The 20,886-nt window shown below is 33.7% G+C and overlaps 1 protein-coding gene across 1 annotated transcript in view; it reads right to left on the bottom strand.

Annotated features, from left to right (window-relative positions):
* Positions 1 to 14,438: 14,438 nt before the first annotated feature.
* The window catches only part of LOC133561273 (gastrula zinc finger protein XlCGF28.1-like), a 16,100-nt gene continuing 9,652 nt past the window's right edge, over positions 14,439 to 20,886 (bottom strand). The window contains exon 3 of the mRNA XM_061914635.1: positions 14,439 to 17,239. Within this exon, the coding sequence (XP_061770619.1) occupies positions 15,966 to 17,239 (1,274 nt within the window). The 3' untranslated portion in view covers positions 14,439 to 15,965. The remainder of the gene's footprint in view (positions 17,240 to 20,886) is intronic.

The raw sequence follows: 20,886 nt of genomic DNA, 5'->3' as shown, positions 1-20,886 counted from the left end.
ATAGTGAGTGGTGCACACTTCCTTCAAACACGTGTTTCACTGGGACACTAGTGAGTGGTGCACACTTCCTTCAAACACGTGTTTCACTGGGACACTAGTGAGTGGTGCACACTTCCTTCAAAAACGTGTTTCACTGGGACAATAGTGAGTGGTGCACACTTCCTTCAAACACGTGTTTCACTGGGACAATAGTGAGTGGTGCACACTTCCTTCAAACACGTGTTTCACTGGGACAATAGTGAGTGGTGCACACTTCCTTCAAACACGTGTTTCACTGGGACAATAGTGAGCGGTGCACACTTCCTTCAAACACGTGTTTCACTGGGACAATAGTGAGTGGTGCACACTTCCTTCAAACACGTGTTTCACTGGGACACTAGTGAGTGGTGCACACTTCCTTCAAACACGTGTTTCACTGGGACAATAGTGAGTGGTGCACACTTCCTCCAAACACGTGTTTCACTGGGACAATAGTGAGTGGTGCACACTTCCTTCAAACCCGTGTTTCACTGGGACAATAGTGAGTGGTGCACACTTCCTTCAAACACGTGTTTCACTGGAACACTAGTGAGTGGTGCACACTTCCTTCAAACACGTGTTTCACTGGGACAATAGTGAGTGGTGCACACTTCCTTCAAACACGTGTTTCACTGGGACAATAGTGAGTGGTGCACACTTCCTTCAAACACGTGTTTCACTGGGACACTAGTGAGTGGTGCACACTTCCTTCAAACACGTGTTTCACTGGGACAATAGTGAGTGGTGCACACTTCCTTCAAACACGTGTTTCACTGGGACAATAGTGAGCGGTGCACACTTCCTCCAAACACGTGTTTCACTGGGACAATAGTGAGTGGTGCACACTTCCTTCAAACCCGTGTTTCACTGGGACAATAGTGAGTGGTGCACACTTCCTTCAAACACGTGTTTCACTGGGACAATAGTGAGTGGTGCACACTTCCTTCAAACACGTGTTTCACTGGGACAATAGTGAGCGGTGCACACTTCCTCCAAACACGTGTTTCACTGGGACAATAGTGAGTGGTGCACACTTCCTTCAAACACGTGTTTCACTGGGACAATAGTGAGTGGTGCACACTTCCTTCAAACACGTGTTTCACTGGGACAATAGTGAGTGGTGCACACTTCCTTCAAACACGTGTTTCACTGGGACAATAGTGAGTGGTGCACACTTCCTTCAAACCCGTGTTTCACTGGGACACTAGTGAGTGGTGCACACTTCCTTCAAACACGTGTTTCACTGGGACACTAGTGAGTGGTGCACACTTCCTTCAAACACGTGTTTCACTGGGACAATAGTGAGTGGTGCACACTTCCTTCAAACACGTGTTTCACTGGGACAATAGTGAGTGGTGCACACTTCCTTCAAACACGTGTTTCACTGGGACAATAGTGAGTGGTGCACACTTCCTTCAAACACGTGTTTCACTGGGACAATAGTGAGCGGTGCACACTTCCTCCAAACACGTGTTTCACTGGGACAATAGTGAGTGGTGCACACTTCCTTCAAACCCGTGTTTCACTGGGACAATAGTGAGTGGTGCACACTTCCTTCAAACACGTGTTTCACTGGGACACTAGTGAGTGGTGCACACTTCCTTCAAACACGTGTTTCACTGGGACAATAGTGAGTGGTGCACACTTCCTTCAAACACGTGTTTCACTGGGACAATAGTGAGTGGTGCACACTTCCTTCAAACACGTGTTTCACTGGGACAATAGTGAGTGGTGCACACTTCCTTCAAACACGTGTTTCACTGGGACACTAGTGAGTGGTGCACACTTCCTTCAAACACGTGTTTCACTGGGACAATAGTGAGTGGTGCACACTTCCTTCAAATACGTGTTTCACTGGGACAATAGTGAGTGGTGCACACTTCCTTCAAACACGTGTTTCACTGGGACAATAGTGAGTGGTGCACACTTCCTTCGCCCGGCCACAGAAGACAAAAAAGAGTTGCTGGTGTAACAATAGGAAGAATATATTCCACTCCTCTCTTGTACACGCGGCTTATGAGGTAATATACATGATATATTTTCATATTATTTATCTTATTTATCTCAAATGTTGTTCGAAGCTAACGTGCTAGCTTTAGCCCGCTAGCAGGCCTTTGTAGCAAATGCGAGCGTTTTTCTTGAGGAGTGTATTTTATATGTTCTCTATGAGAATTATATTGACTTATTTAATAATTTAACTGTTTTTTGTTGTATATTACAGTCACGCTTAAAGACATTAAACATTTCTGTAAGTTGCTACTTTTTAATCAGTAATTAATGTAAATGCAGGAAACAGGATCAATGACACAATTCATAATAATCAATAACTGATGATTATTCCATGTGTAGAAGAACATCACCACAAAGTGGTGTCAGTCCACTTGGAAAATATTATATTTGATAGACTAAAAAATATTTGACACATCTGAGCTGAAGTTTGTTTGTGTTGTCTTGTGGACGTCCAACAGATGAACGCTCGTCAAGAAGAACGTCCCCTTCAGCAGCAGGAGGATCCACAGCCCCCCCACATGAAAGAGGAAGAGGAGGAAGTGTGGATGAGTCAGGAGGGAGAGTGTCCTGTAGGGCAGGAGGAGGCTGATGTCAGCAAGTTTCCACTGACTGTTGTCTCTGTGAAGACTGAAGAGCATGAAGACAAACCACCTGAGTCCTCACAGCTTCATCACAGTCCAAGTAAGCACAACATCCACATATCATCTAATACAATGTTTGTGACACATGTTCATCCGGGGGACACATTTATCACTAAAGATGGAGATTTATTTGCTTTTTAACACCACCATTTAAAAATGAATGATCATCAATCGTGTGAATTAGTGAAATGAATTATATTTATACAGCGCTTTTCACTAGTGACACAAAGCGCTTTTACATATCTAAGTTACATGCTTACTTTTACCGCATGCTTTTGGTAAGTGCAGAAGTGAGAAGAAGTTTTAAATTAATTAGTGCCCCAGTGGCAATTCAAGGAAATACGGTATATCCATCCATCCATTTTCTACAGCTTATCCCTTTCGGAGTCGCGGGGGGTGCTGGAGCCTATCTCAGCTACAATCGGGTGGAAGGCGGGGTATGTATGTATATAAATGATAAATGGGTTGTACTTGTACAGCGCTTTCCTACCTTCAAGGTACTCAAAGCGCTTTGACACTACTTCCACATTCACCCACATTTTCCACATTTATATTTATATATATATAATACCGTTGTACGGGAGCCTGTAAAGGACTGTATTTGACCTTATTGGGATGACTCGAATTATTCAATATTTATGTAAGAATCTACTCTAAGAGAGAGCGAGAGGAGACGGCTTATAAAGTTGAACAATTTACTTTACAATAACCGGATTAAAATACAATAATCAGACATTGATTACACTCATACACTCTTCCCCACTCACACGCTACCTCCCCATTTGAACAACCCACACTAAACCAATCACACACACACACACACACAGTCCAACCTGGGCCCCTTGGCTGGGCCAGAAGATTGTCTGTTGCGGTCCTGATGAATCGGTGGTGCACTTAGGGGTGTGGTGGTGAGTTGAAACTGCTGGATACAAAGGGGGCGTTGGAGGGGGGGGGCACCTCCCGTTGTGCCTTATTTAGTGTCCCAGACTTCCAATTCCTCCTTTACATGTTTAGCGTATAAGTATTCATTAAACAACTGTTTAATTTATGAAAATTAAAAACTTGTTTAGTGTATAAATAATAAATACCTGTTTAGTGTATAAATAGTAAAAACATGTTTAGTGCATGAATATAAGTGTATGAGAAACCTAACTTATGTAAAAAAAAATATAATTACAAAACAATTGAATAAAAAAAGGAAAAAGGCCAATAGGGCTGAGCGATGAAACGATATCGATAATTATCGAAAAAGATCAATTCAAAAAATATTATTTCTGAAAAAAAATCCCTAAAGAGCTGGGCCGTTAAACTAAACCAATATATAACATGACACATAGAGAGAAAACAACTGAAGAAAATGGAAACAAGCCGATAGAGCTGGGCGATAAAACGATGTCAATATATATTGCAAAAGACATCAAATAGAAATCAATTAAAAAAACAGTAATTTGAAAAAAAAAAACCCATAGGGCTGGGCTGTAAAACAATAGGGAAATGGTCAATATGTGGGGGGGAGGGAGAGAGAGAGAGAGAGAGAGAGAGAGAGAGAGAGAGACAGACAGAGAGAGAGAGAGAGAGAGAGAGAGAGAGAGAGAGGGAGAGAGAGAGAACCAGACTTATTAAGAGGGATCGTGTGCCCTCCTGTGGACTTCTGCTGCAACTGCACACATAAATAAAATTCATTACTTCCAAGTGTGCCTTATTTAGTGTCCCAGACTTCCAATTCCTCCTTTACATGTTTAGTGTATAAGTATTAATTAAACAACTGCTAATATATGAATATTAAACATTTATTTAGTGTATACATTTTAATCAAATAACTGTTTAATGTATGAATATTAAATACCTGTTTAGTGTATGAATATTAAATAAATGTTTAGTGTATAAATATGAAATACATGTTTAGTGTACAAATATTAAATACATTTTTAGTTTATGAATATTAAATACACATTTCGTGTATGAATATTAAATACATGTTTAGTGTATAAATATAAGAGTATGAGAAACCTAGCTTATGTGGAAAAAAAAAAATGGCCAATAGGGCTGGCCGATAAAACTAGACAAGGACTGGGGGGGAAGAGCACGCTAGAGAGAGACAAGAGAGAAAGAGAGACCAGAATTATGAAGAGGGAACGTGCGCCCTCCTGTGGACTTCTGCTGCAACTGCACACACAAAGAACTTCATTACTTCCAAGTGTGCCTTATTTAGTGTCCCAGACTTCCAATTCCTCCTTTACATGTTTAGTGTATAAGTATTAATTAAACAGCTGTTTAATATATGAATATTAAAAACGTGTTAAGTGCATAAATATAAAATACATGTGTGGGAGGACTCTTTCCCAGATCCCCCATTGCTTGGCTGGAATGACCACACTCGGCCTCAGTGAATCACACTCTTTAATGACCTGCAGTACATACACCTGCATCAGTCCATTGCTCTCCAATGCGTCCACTGTCTCTCGCTGTGTGTTCTTTTTCCTCCGTCACTCTCATCATCTCCCCTCTCAAAATCTCCAAGGCTGCTGATAAAGGGGACAGGTGATTAGATGACTCGCTCCAGCTGAGGTATCTGCTCACCTGTCTGCTGCTTCGTGGTCGGCCCCTGCAACACCTCGCTTGCAGGGGACGCGTAGGACACGCCCCTCTCCACAACATGTTTAGTGTAAGAATATTAAATACATGTTTAGTGTATGAATATTAAATACATGTTTAGTGTAATAATATTAAATACATGTTTAGTGTATGAATATTAAATACATGTTTAGTGTAATAATATTAAATACATGTTTAGTGTGTGAATATTAAATACATGTTTAGTGTATAAATATTAAATACATGTTTGGTGTATTAATATTAAATACATGTTTAGTGTATTAATATTAAATACATGTTTAGTGTATAAATATTAAATACATGTTTGGTGTATTAATATTAAATACATGTTTAGTGTATTAATATTAAATACATGTTTAGTGTATTAATATTAAATACATTTTTAGTGTATTAATATTAAATACATGTTTAGTGTATAAATATTAAATACATGTTTGGTGTATTAATATTAAATACATGTTTAGTGTATTAATATTAAATACATGTTTAGTGTATTAATATTAAATACATGTTTAGTGTATTAATATTAAATACATTTTTAGTGTATTAATATTAAATACATGTTTAGTGTATAAATATTAAATACATGTTTAGTGTATTAATATTAAATACATGTTTAGTGTATAAATATTAAATACATGTTTGGTGTATTAATATTAAATACATGTTTAGTGTATTAATATTAAATACATGTTTAGTGTATTAATATTAAATACATGTTTAGTGTATGAATATTAAATACATGTTTAGTGTAATAATATTAAATACATGTTTAGTGTATGAATATTAAATACATGTTTAGTGTAATAATATTAAATACATGTTTAGTGTATGAATATTAAATACATGTTTAGTGTAATAATATTAAATACATGTTTAGTGTGTGAATATTAAATACATGTTTAGTGTATAAATATTAAATACATGTTTGGTGTATTAATATTAAATACATGTTTAGTGTATTAATATTAAATACATGTTTAGTGTATAAATATTAAATACATGTTTGGTGTATTAATATTAAATACATGTTTAGTGTATTAATATTAAATACATGTTTAGTGTATTAATATTAAATACATTTTTAGTGTATTAATATTAAATACATGTTTAGTGTATAAATATTAAATACATGTTTGGTGTATTAATATTAAATACATGTTTAGTGTATTAATATTAAATACATGTTTAGTGTATTAATATTAAATACATTTTTAGTGTATTAATATTAAATACATGTTTAGTGTATAAATATTAAATACATGTTTAGTGTATTAATATTAAATACATGTTTAGTGTATAAATATTAAATACATGTTTGGTGTATTAATATTAAATACATGTTTAGTGTATTAATATTAAATACATGTTTAGTGTATTAATATTAAATACATGTTTAGTGTATAAATATTAAATACATGTTTGGTGTATTAATATTAAATACATGTTTAGTGTATTAATATTAAATACATGTTTAGTGTATAAATATTAAATACATGTTTGGTGTATTAATATTAAATACATGCTTAGTGTATAAATATTAAATACATGTTTGGTGTATGAATATTAAATACATGTTTAGTGTATTAATATTAAATACATGTTTAGTGTATTAATATTAAATACATTTTTAGTGTATTAATATTAAATACATGTTTAGTGTATAAATATTAAATACATGTTTGGTGTATTAATATTAAATACATGTTTAGTGTATGAATATTAAATACATGTTTAGTGTATGAATATTAAATACATGTTTAGTGTATAAATATTAAATACATGTTTAGTGTATCAATATTAAATATATGTTTATTGTATTAATGTTAAATACATGTTTATTGTATAAATATTAAAATACATGTTTAGTGTATGAATATTAAATACATGTTTAGTGTATAATAAATACATGTTTAGTGCACAAATACTACATATGTGTTTAGTGTATGAATATTAAATACATGATTAATATGATTAATAATCCATATGGATACCCCATCGGACCCACCGTGCGTAGCGCTCCAGACTGTAATTGATAGCTGTGGTCTCACACAAATAATAAATGAACCCACGCATCGCAACGGTAATACGATAGACCTAGTGCTTGTCAGGGGTATCACCGTTTCCAAAGTTACGATACTCCCGTATACTAAAGTATTGTCCGATCATTACCTTATAAAATTCGAGGTTCAGACGCATGTTCGTCAAACTAATAATAATAATAACTGCTATAGCAGCCGCAACATTAATACAGCCACAACGACAACTCTTGCTGACCTACTGCCCTCGGTAATGGCCCCATTCCCAAAGTATGTGGGCTCTATTGATAACCTCACTAACAACTTTAACGACACCCTGCGCGAAACCATTGATAACATAGCACCGCTAAAGTTAAAAAAGGCTCCAAAAAAGCGTACCCCGTGGTTTACAGAAGAAACTAGAGCTCAGAAATTATTATGTAGAAAGCTGGAACGCAAATGGCGCACGACTAAACTTGAGGTGCACCATCAAGCATGGAGTGATGGTTTAATAATTTATAAACGCATGCTTACCTTAGCTAAAGCTAAATATTACTCAAATCTTATCCACCGTAATAAAAACGATCCTAAATTTTTGTTTAGTGCGGTAGCATCGCTAACCCAACAAGGGATTCCTTCCAGTAGCTCAACCCACTCAGCTGATGACTTTATGCAATTCTTTAGTAAGAAAATTGAAGTCATTAGAAAGGAGATTAAAGACAATGCGTCCCAGCTACAACGGGGTTCTATTAACACTGACACGATTGTATATACGGCGGATACTGCCCTCCAAAATAGTTTCTCTCGTTTTGAGGAAATAACATTAGAGGAATTGTTACAACGTGTAAATGGAATAAAACAGACAACATGCTTACTTGACCCTCTTCCTGGGAAAGTGATCAAGGAGCTCTTTGTATTTTTAGGTCCATCAGTGCTAAATATTATAAACTTATCACTCTCCTCGGGCACTGTTCCCCTAGCATTCAAAAAAGCGGTTATTCATCCTCTATTTAAAAGACCTAACCTCGATCCTGACCTCATGGTAAACTACCGACCGGTGTCTCACCTTCCCTTTATTTCAAAAATCCTCGAAAAAATTGTTGCGGAGCAGCTAAATGAACACTTAGCGTCTAACAATCTATGTGAAACCTTTCAATCCGGTTTCAGAGCAAATCACTCCACGGAGACAGCCCTCGCAAAAATGACTAATGATCTATTGCTAACGATGGATTCTGATGCGTCATCTATGTTGCTGCTCCTCGATCTTAGCGCTGCTTTCGATACCGTCGATCATAATATTTTATTAGAACGTATCAAAACACAAATTGGTCCTGCTAGACACCGAACTCTATTTAATAATACAACTCTAACATTTGACAACCAAACAATTAAACAAGGCGACACGGTAAAGAATCTGGGTATTATCTTCGACCCAACTCTCTCCTTTGAGGCACACATTAAAAGCGTTACTAAAACGGCCTTCTTTCATCTCCGTAATATCGCTACAATTTGCTCCATTCTGTCCACTAAAGACGCTGAGATCATTATCCATGCGTTTGTTACGTCTCGCCTCGACTACTGTAACGTATTATTTTCGGGTCTCCCCATGTCTAGCATTAAAAGATTACAGTTGGTACAAAATGTGGCTGCTAGACTTTTGACAAGAACAAGAAAGTTTGATCACATTACGCCTGTACTGTATATACCTTTATATACATATATACATACATATATACCTGTACTGTATATACCTTTATATACATATATACATACATATATACCTATACTGTATATACCTTTATATACATATATACATACATATATACCTATACTGTATATATCTTTATATACATATATACATACATATATACCTGTACTGTATATACCTTTATATACATATATACATACATATATACCTATACTGTATATACCTTTATATACATATATACATACATATATACCTATACTGTATATACCTTTATATACATATATACATACATATATACCTATACTGTATATACCTTTATATACATATATACATACATATATACCTATACTGTATATACCTTTATATACATATATACATACATATATACCTGTACTGTATATACCTTTATATACATATATACATACATATATACCTGTACTGTATATACCTTTATATACATATATACATACATATATACCTATACTGTATATACCTTTACATACATATATACATACATATATACCTATACTGTATATACCTTTATATACATATATACATACATATATACCTATACTGTATATATCTTTATATACATATATACATACATATATACCTGTACTGTATATACCTTTATATACATATATACATACATATATACCTATACTGTATATACCTTTATATACATATATACATACATATATACCTATACTGTATATACCTTTATATACATATATACATACATATATACCTATACTGTATATACCTTTATATACATATATACATACATATATACCTATACTGTATATACCTTTATATACATATATACATACATATATACCTGTACTGTATATACCTTTATATACATATATACATACATATATACCTGTACTGTATATACCTTTATATACATATATACATACATATATACATATACTGTATATACCTTTATATACATATATACATACATATATACCTATACTGTATATACCTTTATATACATATATACATACATATATACCTATACTGTATATACCTTTATATACATATATACATACATATATACCTGTACTGGCTCACCTGCACTGGCTTCCTGTGCACTTAAGATGTGACTTTAAGGTTTTACTACTTACGTATAAAATACTACACGGTCTAGCTCCATCCTATCTTGCCGATTGTATTGTACCATATGTCCCGGCAAGAAATCTGCCTTCAAAGGACTCCGGCTTATTAGTGATTCCCAAAGCCCAAAAAAAAGTCTGCGGGCTATAGAGCGTTTTCCGTTGGGGCTCCAGTACTCTGGAGCCCAAAATGTATTAATATTAAATATATGTTTAGTTTATTAAAATTAAATACATGTTTAGTGTATTAATATTAAATACATGTTTAGTGTATTAATATTAAATACATGTTTAGTGTATAAATATTAAATACATGTTTAGTGTATTAATATTAAATATGTTTAGTTTATTAAAATTAAATACATGTTTTTGTATTAATATTAAATACATGTTTAGTGTATTAATATTAAATATATGTTTAGTTTATTAAACTTAAATACATGTTTAGTGTATTAATATTAAATACATGTTTAGTGTATAAATATAAGTGTATGAGAAACCAAACTTATGTAAAAAAAAATAAAAGAAACAAAAAAAAGGAAAAAGAGAGAGAGAGAGACGGAGAGGACCGGACTTATTAAGAGGGAACGTGCCCCCTCCTGTGGACTTCTGCCGCAACTGCACGCATAAAGAAATTCATTATTTCCAAGTGTGCCTTATTTAGAGGATAATAAATACATGTTTACTGTATGAATATTAAATATATGATTAGTATATGATTACATATACGTTTAGTATATGATTATTAAATACATGTTCAGTGTAGTAATATTAAATACATGTTTAGTGTATGAATATTAAATACATATTTAGTGTATTAATATTAAATATATGTTTAGTTTATTAAAAATTAAATACATGTTTAGTGTATGAATATTAAATACATGTTTAGTGTATAAATATTAAATACATGTTTAGTGTATGAATATTAAATACATGTTTAGTGTATTAATATTAAATATATGTTTAGTTTATTAAAAATTAAATAAATGTTTAGTGTATGAATATTAAATACATGTTTAGTGTATAAATGTTAAATACATGTTTAGTTTATGAATATTAAATACATGTTTAGTGTATTAATATTAAATAAATATTTAGTTTATTAAAATTAAATACATGTTTTTGTATTAATATTAAATACATGTTTAGTGTATTAATATTAAATACATGTTTAATGAATGAATATTAAATACATGTTTAGTGTATGAATATTAAATACATTTCTAATGTATGAATATTAAATACATGTTTAGTGTATAAATATTAAATACATGTTTAGTGTATAAATATTAAATACATGTTTAGTGTATAAATATTAAATACATGTTTAGTGTATGAATATTAATACAATTTTAATGTATAATTATTAAATACATGTTTAGTGTATAAATATTAAATACATGTTTAGTGTATTAATATTAAATATGTGTTTACTTTATTAAAATTAAATACATGTTTTTGTATTAATATTAAATACATGTTTAGTGTATAAATATTAAATACAGGTTTAGTGTATTAATATTAAATACATGTTTAGTGTATGAATATTAAATACATGTTTAGTGTATTAATATTAAATATATATTTAGTTTATTAAAATTAAATACATGTTTTGTATTAATATTAAATACATGTTTAGTGTATAAATATTAAATACATGTTCAGTGTATTAATATTAAATACATGTTTAGTGTATTAATATTAAATACATGTTTAGTGTATAAATGTTAAATACGTGTTTAGTGTATGAATATTAAATACATGTTTAGTGTATGAATATTAAATACATGTTTAGTGTAAAAATATTAAATACATGTTTAGTGTATTAATATTAAATATATATTTAGTTTATTAAAATTAAATACATGTTTTTGTATTAATATTAAATACATGTTTAGTGTATAAATATTTAATACATGTTTACTGTATTAATATTAAATACATGTTTAGTGTATGAATATTAAATACATGTTTAGTGTATTAATATTAAATACATGTTTAGTGTATGAATATTAAATACATGTTTAGTGTATAAATATTAAATATGTTTAGTTTATTAAAATTAAATACATGTTTTTGTATTAATATTAAATACATGTTTAGTGTATTAATATTAAATATATGTTTAGTTTATTAAACTTAAATACATGTTTAGTGTATTAATATTAAATACATGTTTAGTGTATAAATATAAGTGTATGAGAAACCAAACTTATGTAAAAAAAAATAAAAGAAACAAAAAAAAGGAAAAAGAGAGAGAGAGAGAGACGGAGAGGAACGGACTTATTAAGAGGGAACGTGCGCCCTCCTGTGGACTTCTGCCGCAACTGCACACATAAAGAAATTCATTATTTCCAAGTGTGCCTTATTTAGAGGATAATAATTACATGTTTACTGTATGAATATTAAATATATGATTAGTATATAATTACATATATGTTTAGTATATGATTATTAAATACATGTTCAGTGTATTAATATTAAATACATGTTTAGTGTATTAACATAAAATACATGTTTAGTGTATACATATTAAATACATGTTTAGTGTATAAATATTAAATACATTTTAAGTGTATAAATATTAAATACATATTTAGTGTATTAATATTAAATACACAATTAGTGTATAAATATTAAATACATGTTTAGTGTATTAATATTAAATACATGTTTAGTGTATAAATAATAACTACATGTTTAGTGTATAAATATTAAATACATGTTTAGTGTATTAATAATAAATATATGTTTAGTTTATTAAAATTAAATACATGTTTTTGTATTAATATTAAATACATGTTTATTGTATGAATATTAAATAATGTTTAGTGTATAAATATTTAATACATGTTTACTGTATTAATATTAAATACATATTTAGTGTATAAATAATAACTACATGTTTATTGTATGAATATTAAATACATGTTTAGTGTATAAATATTAAATATATGTTTAGTTTATTAAAATTAAATACATGTTTTTGTATTAATATTAAATACATGTTTAGTGTATTAATATTAAATACATGTTTAGTGTATAAATATAAGTGTATGAGAAACCAAACTTATGTAAAAAAAAAAATAAGAGAAATAAAAAAAAAGGAAAAAGAGAGATAGAGAGACGGAGAGGACCGGACTTATTAAGAGGGAACGTGCGCCCTCCTGTGGACTTCTGCCGCAACTGCACACATAAAGAAATTCATTATTTCCAAATGTGCCTAATTTAGAGGATAATAAATACATGTTTACTGTATGAATATTAAATATATGATTAGTATATAATTACATATATGTTTGGTATATGATTATTAAATACATGTTCAGTGTATTAATATTAAATACATGTTTAGTGTATGAATATTAAATACATGTTTAGTGTATAAATATTAAATACATGTTTGTGTATAAATATTAAATACATGTTTAGTGTATTAATATTAAATATATGTTTAGTTTATTAAACTTAAATACATGTTTTTGTATTAATATTAAATACATGTTAAGTGTATTAATATTAAATACATTGTTGTATATCCTAGCTTCTATGCTAGCGTCCTTTATTTGTTTTATTCTACTAGCTCCAGCATTTTTGTTATATAGCTCTTTTTTGTTATTTAAATAAATTGTGTATATCTTATCTTTGCTGTGTTCACTTGACGCATCCTCGCGGGAATCGAACCCGGTACCACGATGCCGAACCGGCGTAACAGCTACCAAGGAATGTACAACAATTCTTCTCAACTAAAGAGGAGAAATATAACCTTAGAGGAAAATCTAACTTAAAACATTTGTATGCACGTACAACACTTAAAACTTTTAGCATATCAGTATGTGGAATTAAATGATGGAATGGATTAAGTAAAGAAGTTAAAGATTGTACTGATATCAGCCAGTTTAAGAGGACGTTTAAATTAATAGTGCTTACAAAGTACAAAGAAGAAGTATTATGAGAAACACTTTCAAACTTATTGAAAATAAGATATTCTTCATCTCAGTATGTTAATAATGACTGAAATAATTAAGTACAGGTTAAAAAACTGCTGTGTTACTCACTCACAGATGTCATTTTGCTATTTTGGTTTCCCCGGATTATAAATAACCTAATGTAAATAATCAAATGTTCTTCTGTTGTATATACTTGTTCTTATGCTATCTGAACTCACTATGTACCATGAATGTGGACCATGATTTAAACAAGTTGAAAAACTTATTGGGGTGTTACCCTTTAGTGGTCAATTGTTCGGAATATGTACTGTACTCTGCAATCTACTAATAAAAGTATTAATTAATCAAACAAACAATGCTGCTAATCCACATTTTAATAGCAATTTTGTTCATCCTTACTTTTAATTGAATAATAATATCAATAAAATCAAATAAAAAAAATGTGTGGATTTATAAGAAACAACAACACCCCTAATGGAAATGATAACTTATCCTCTCTTCAAAGATGAGAAAAAAAAAATAGTAACTACATATATGATATTCAATAAATGCACACAACTTAAAGGCCTACTGAAAGCCACTACTAGCGACCACACAGTCTGATAGTTTATATATCAATGATGAAATATAAACATTGCAACACATGCCAATACGGCCGCTTTAGTTTACTAAATTGCAATTTTAAATTTGCGCCGAACCATCCTGCTGGAACGTCGCGGTATGATGTGCGTGCGCGTGACGTCACGCATTGTAAAGGACATTTTGTTCCAGCACCGATCCTAGCTATAAGTCGTCTGCTTTCATCGCATAATTCCACAGTATTCTGGACATCTGTGTTGCTGAATCTTTTGCAATTTGTTCAATGAATAGTGGAGACGTCAAAGAAGAAAGCTGTAGGTGGGAAGCGGTGTATTGCAGCCGCCTTTAGCAACACAAACACAGCCGGTGTTTTCTTGTTTACATTTCCGAAAGATGACGGTGAATTTTTACTATGGAACACAGATGTCAAGCGAACACGGTTGGATTAGACCACACACACAAAGTACAGTGTATTATGCAGCGATCATTTCGAAAGATCGTGTTTCGAAGAGGGTCCCTTGCGAATGGCAGAGATGGGCATCGCCACCACCCGTCAACTGGTGCTGAAGAAAGGTGCGGGGCCGACCTTCAAGTTGTACAGGTATGACCATATTATCTCGTTAAAACACTAGTAACACAATGAGCAGATAAGGGTTTTTCCAGAATGATACTAGTAAATGTGTCTAATAACATCTAAATCACTCTCACTGTATAGTCTTTATTTTGTTAATTTTATCTAGTCCTTCACTCTCACTTTCCTCATCCACGAATCTTTCATCCTCGCTCAAATTAATGGGGAAATCGTCACTTTCTCGGACTGAATCGCTCTCGCTACTGGTGGCCATGATTGTGAACAATGTAAGGATTTGAGGGAGTCCACAACCTGTGACGTCACGCGCACATCGTCTGCTTCTTCCGGTACAGACGAGGCTTTTTTATTAGCGACCAAAAGTTGCGAACTTTGTCGTCGATGTTCTCTACTAAATCCTTTCAGCAAAAATATGGCCGTATCGCGAAATGATAAAGTATGACACATAAAATGGACCTGCTATCCCCGTTTAAATAAGAAAATCTCATTACAGTAGGCCTTTAAAAAGTAATTCCAGGACAACATATAACAGTAGAAGATGAGAAGCATTACATACAACATCAAATATACGTTAATATTAACCATGCTGTGTTCATAAAGTAAATTTTGCACAATCACTGTTTAAGTGTTTTTAAATTCCTGCAGCTTCCGTGACTGTTACACACTTGTGTTTACTGACTTTATACTTAACCCGGAACATCTTATCACACACAGTTCATCTGAACGGTTTCTCTCCAGTGTGTGTTCTCATGTGTGCTGTCAAGTTTGGTTTTCTGGAGAAAGTCTTCTTACATACAGAGCAAGTAAAAGGTTTCTCTCCGGTATGTGTTCTCATGTGCATGGACATGTTAGGCTTTCTGGAGAAACTCTTTTTACAAACAGAGCAAGTAAAAGGTTTCTCTCTAGTATGTATTCTCATGTGTCTGGTCATGACAGTCTTTATAGTGAAACTATTCTTACAAACAGTGCAAGTAAAAGGTTTCTCTCCCGTATGTATTCTCATGTGTGTGGTCATGTCAAACTTTCTGGAGAAACTCCTGTTACAAACAGAGCAAATAAAAGGTTTCTCCCCAGTATGTCTTCTCATGTGTATGGTCATGGCAAGCTTCATGGAGAAACTCTTCTTACAAACAGAGCAAATAAAAGGTTTCTCTCCAGTGTGTGTTCTCATGTGTGTGGTCATGTCAAGCTTTCTGGAGAAACTCTTCTTACAAACAGAGCAAGTAAAAGGTTTCTCTCCAGTATGTGTTCTCATGTGTGTGGTCATGTTACGCTTTGTGGAGAAACTCTTCTTACAAACAAAACAAGTAAAAGGTTTCTCTCCAGTGTGTTTTCCCACGTGTATCGTCATGTGTTGCTTTGTGGAGAAACTCTTCTTACAAACAAAGCAAGTAAAAGGTTTCTCTCCAGTATGTGTTCTCATGTGTGTGGTCATGTTACGCTTTGTGGAGAAACTCTTCTTACAAACAGAGCAAGTAAAAGGTTTCTCTCCAGTATGTATTCTCATGTGTACTGTAAAATTACTCTTGTGTCTAAATGATTTCCCACATTCAGAGCAGTCAAAGTGTTTGTTGTTAGTGTGATGTCTTGTATCACCTTTAAAGTAATTTTTACTCTCCAAAGGTTTTTGGATGTGGTCACTGTGATCAGAAGAGTCTGACATCATGTGGTCCATGTCTGACAGTGGAGCAAAGATGCTGTCTGGTTCTGACTTTATATCTTCACAATGCTCTCCATCAGCTTCTGTGATGTGTTGACTTACAAGCTCCGCCCCTCTGTTCTCCTCACTTTGACTGTGATGAAGCTGTAAGGACTGAGCTTCATCTTCATCATTATCCTCCACCAACCTTTGAAGCTGCTTCCACAGTTCCTCCTCTTCCTCTTTAATGTGGGAGGGGGCCTGTCGCTCCTTTTGTCCCACACTGGAGCTCCACTCCTGCTGCTTGGAGGGAATCTCTTCATGACTCTCTGCTGACACCTGCTGGACGTCTGCAGAACATAAAACACAAATGAGGTGTTACTGTATTGAAGTTTGCAGTATTCAAACTATTCAGATGTGAGTTAGGCCAAATAGACAGTGATGGGCAAGCGACCTGGAATATGTAGTAAGCTAAGCTACAAGTTACTCTCCATTAAATGTAGCTAAGCTATCCTCAGAGAATTGTAGCAAGCTACACTACACGCTACACTGCAAAAGTAGCTTGCCACATCAAAGCTACATTTAACAGCATTTCTATCTATTGGCCCACATGTATAATGTCAGTGTTAATGTAACTGAGAGTGTACACATGGACCCAGTGAGGGTCAATTGCTGTTAACTATCTGTCATTCAGCTGGGGACACCTTACAAAACACTCCACAGTGTGCATTCATGTATTTGTTCTTGTATTTCTACCCTTCTTGAGACACCAAGTACCTTCCATATGAGGAAGTGTGAACAAGTTAGGACATAAATCATGGTGCCATTACAGAAAACCGTTGTATCTAATAGAGAATGTCTCAATTGCACCCCCGGTGGTGAAATCTATCAAAATTAGGGTGGTCCCAAAAAGGAGGAATTTTTCAAATTGAATGTGTGTCGGTTTTAAAAGTGCTCCCCTTCTGATCAACATATGAAATAACAAGTGAATGTAAGAAATCGAAATGATCCTGCTTATGCCAAAATGATTTCGAAAAAGTGTATACCGTATTTTTCAGAGTATACGTCGCTCCGGAGTATAAGTCGCACCTGCCGAAAATGCATAATAAAGAAGGAAAAAAACATCTAGGTCTGGAGAATAAGTTGCATTTTTTGGGGACATTTATTTGATAAAACCCAACACCAGGAATAGACATTTGATAGGCAATTTGAAATAAATAAAGAATAGTGAACAACAGGCTGAATAAGTGTAGGTTATATGAGGCATAAATAACCAACTGAGAAGGTGCCTGCTATGTTAACCTAACATATTATGCTAAGAGTCATTCAAATAACTATAACTTATAGAACATACTATATCTTTACCAAACTATCTGTCACTCCTAATCCATAAATCCCATGAAATATTATACGTCTAGTCTCTTACGTGAATAAGATAAATAATATTATTTGATATTTTACAGTAATGTGTTAATAATTTCACACATAAGTCGCTTCTGAGTGTAAATCGCACCCTCGGCCAAACTATGAAAAAAACTGTGATTATAGTCCGGAAAATATGGTGTGTGTGTATATATAGATATATATATATATATATATATATATATATATATATATATATATATATATATATATATATATATATTAGTGGTGTAGGAACAAATCAATTCGAAGTTGGGTCGCGATTCTCACGTTGTGCGATTCAGAATCGATTCTCACTTTTTTTTTTTAAATAAATAAAAACTAATCAATCCAACAAAACAATACACAGCAATACCATAAAACAATGCAATCCAATTCCAAAACCAAACCTGACCCAGCAACACTCAGAACTGCAATAAACAGAGCAATTGAGAGGAGACACAAACACCACACAGAACAAACTAAAAGTAGTGAAACCAAAATGAATATCATCAACAACAGTATCATTATTAGTTATAATTTCACCAAATCAGTGATTAAAAATCCCTCATTGACATCATCATTAGACATTTATAAAAAAAAAAAAAAAAAAAGAACAATAGTGTCACAGTGGCTTACACTTGCATGGCATCTCATAACCTCGATCCTGACCTCATGGTAAACTACCGACCGGTGTCTCACCTTCCCTTTATTTCAAAAATCCTCGAAAAAATTGTTGCGGAGCAGTTAAATGAACACTTAGCGTCTAACAATCTATGTGAAACCTTTCAATCCGGTTTCAGGGCAAATCACTCGACGGAGACAGCCCTCGCAAAAATGACTAATGATCTATTGCTAACGATGGATTCTGATGCGTCATCTATGTTGCTGCTCCTCGATCTTAGCGCTGCTTTCGATACCGTCGATCATAATATTTTATTAGAACGTATCAAAACACGAATTGGTATGTCAGACTTAGCCCTGTCTTGGTTTAACTCTTATCTTACTGATAGGATGCAGTGTGTCTCCCATAACAATGTGACCTCGGACTACGTTAAGGTAACGTGTGGAGTTCCCCAGGGTTCGGTCCTTGGCCCTGTACTCTTCAGCATCTACATGCTGCCGCTAGGTGACATCATACGCAAATACGGTGTTAGCTTTCACTGTTATGCTGATGACACCCAACTCTACATGCTCCTAAAGCTGACCAACACGCCGGATTGTAGTCAGCTGGAGGCGTGTCTTAATGAAATTAAACAATGGATGTCCGCTAACTTTTTGCAACTCAACGCCAAAAAAACGGAAATGCTGATTATCGGTCCTGCTAGACACCGAACTCTATTTAATAATACAACTCTAACATTTGACAACCAAACAATTAAACAAGGCGACACGGTAAAGAATCTGGGTATTATCTTCGACCCAACTCTCTCCTTTGAGGCACACATTAAAAGCGTTACTAAAACGGCCTTCTTTCATCTCCGTAATATCGCTAAAATTCGCTCCATTCTGTCCACTAAAGACGCTGAGATCATTATCCATGCGTTTGTTACGTCTCGCCTCGACTACTGTAACGTATTATTTTCGGGTCTCCCCATGTCTAGCATTAAAAGATTACAGTTGGTACAAAATGCGGCTGCTAGACTTTTGACAAGAACAAGAAAGTTTGATCACATTACGCCTGTACTGTATATACCTTTTATATACATATATACATACATATATACCTATACTGTATATACCTTTATATACATATATACATACATATATACCTGTACTGGCTCACCTGCACTGGCTTCCTGTGCACTTAAGATGTGACTTTAAGGTTTTACTACTTACGTATAAAATACTACACGGTCTAGCTCCATCCTATCTTGCCGATTGTATTGTACCATATGTCCCGGCAAGAAATCTGCCTTCAAAGGACTCCGGCTTGTTAGTGATTCCCAAAGCCCAAAAAAAGTCTGCGGGCTATAGAGCGTTTTCCGTTCGGGCTCCAGTACTCTGGAATGCCCTCCCGGTAACAGTTCGAGATGCCACCTCAGTAGAAGCATTTAAGTCTCACCTTAAAACTCATTTGTATACTCTAGCCTTTAAATAGACTCCCTTTTTAGACCAGTTGATCTGCTGTTTCTTTTCTTTTTCTTCTATGTCCCACTCTCCCCTGTGGAGGGGGTCCAGTCCGATCCGGTGGCCATGTACTGCTTGCCTGTGTATCGGCTGGGGACATCTCTGCGCTGCTGATCCGCCTACGCTTGGGATGGTTTCCTGCTGGCTCCGCTGTGAACGGGACTCTCGCTGCTGTGTTGGATCCGCTTTGGACTGGACTCTCGCGACTGTGTTGGATCCATTGTGGATTGAACTTTCACAGTATCATGTTAGACCCGCTCGACATCCATTGCTTTCCTCCTCTCTAAGGTTCTCATAGTCATCATTGTCACCGACGTCCCACTGGGTCATTATTGTCACCGATGTCCCACTGGGTGTGAGTTTTCCTTGCCCTTATGTGGACCTACCGAGGATGTCGTGGTGGTTTGTGCAGCCCTTTGAGACACTAGTGATTTAGGGCTATATAAGTAAACATTGATTGATTGAT

The sequence above is a fragment of the Nerophis ophidion genome, linkage group LG10 (assembly GCF_033978795.1).
Source record: "Nerophis ophidion isolate RoL-2023_Sa linkage group LG10, RoL_Noph_v1.0, whole genome shotgun sequence".
Lineage (NCBI taxonomy): Eukaryota > Metazoa > Chordata > Actinopteri > Syngnathiformes > Syngnathidae > Nerophis > Nerophis ophidion.
Note: the sequence above shows the minus strand (reverse complement) of the source record. Positions and strands in the feature narration are given on the sequence as shown.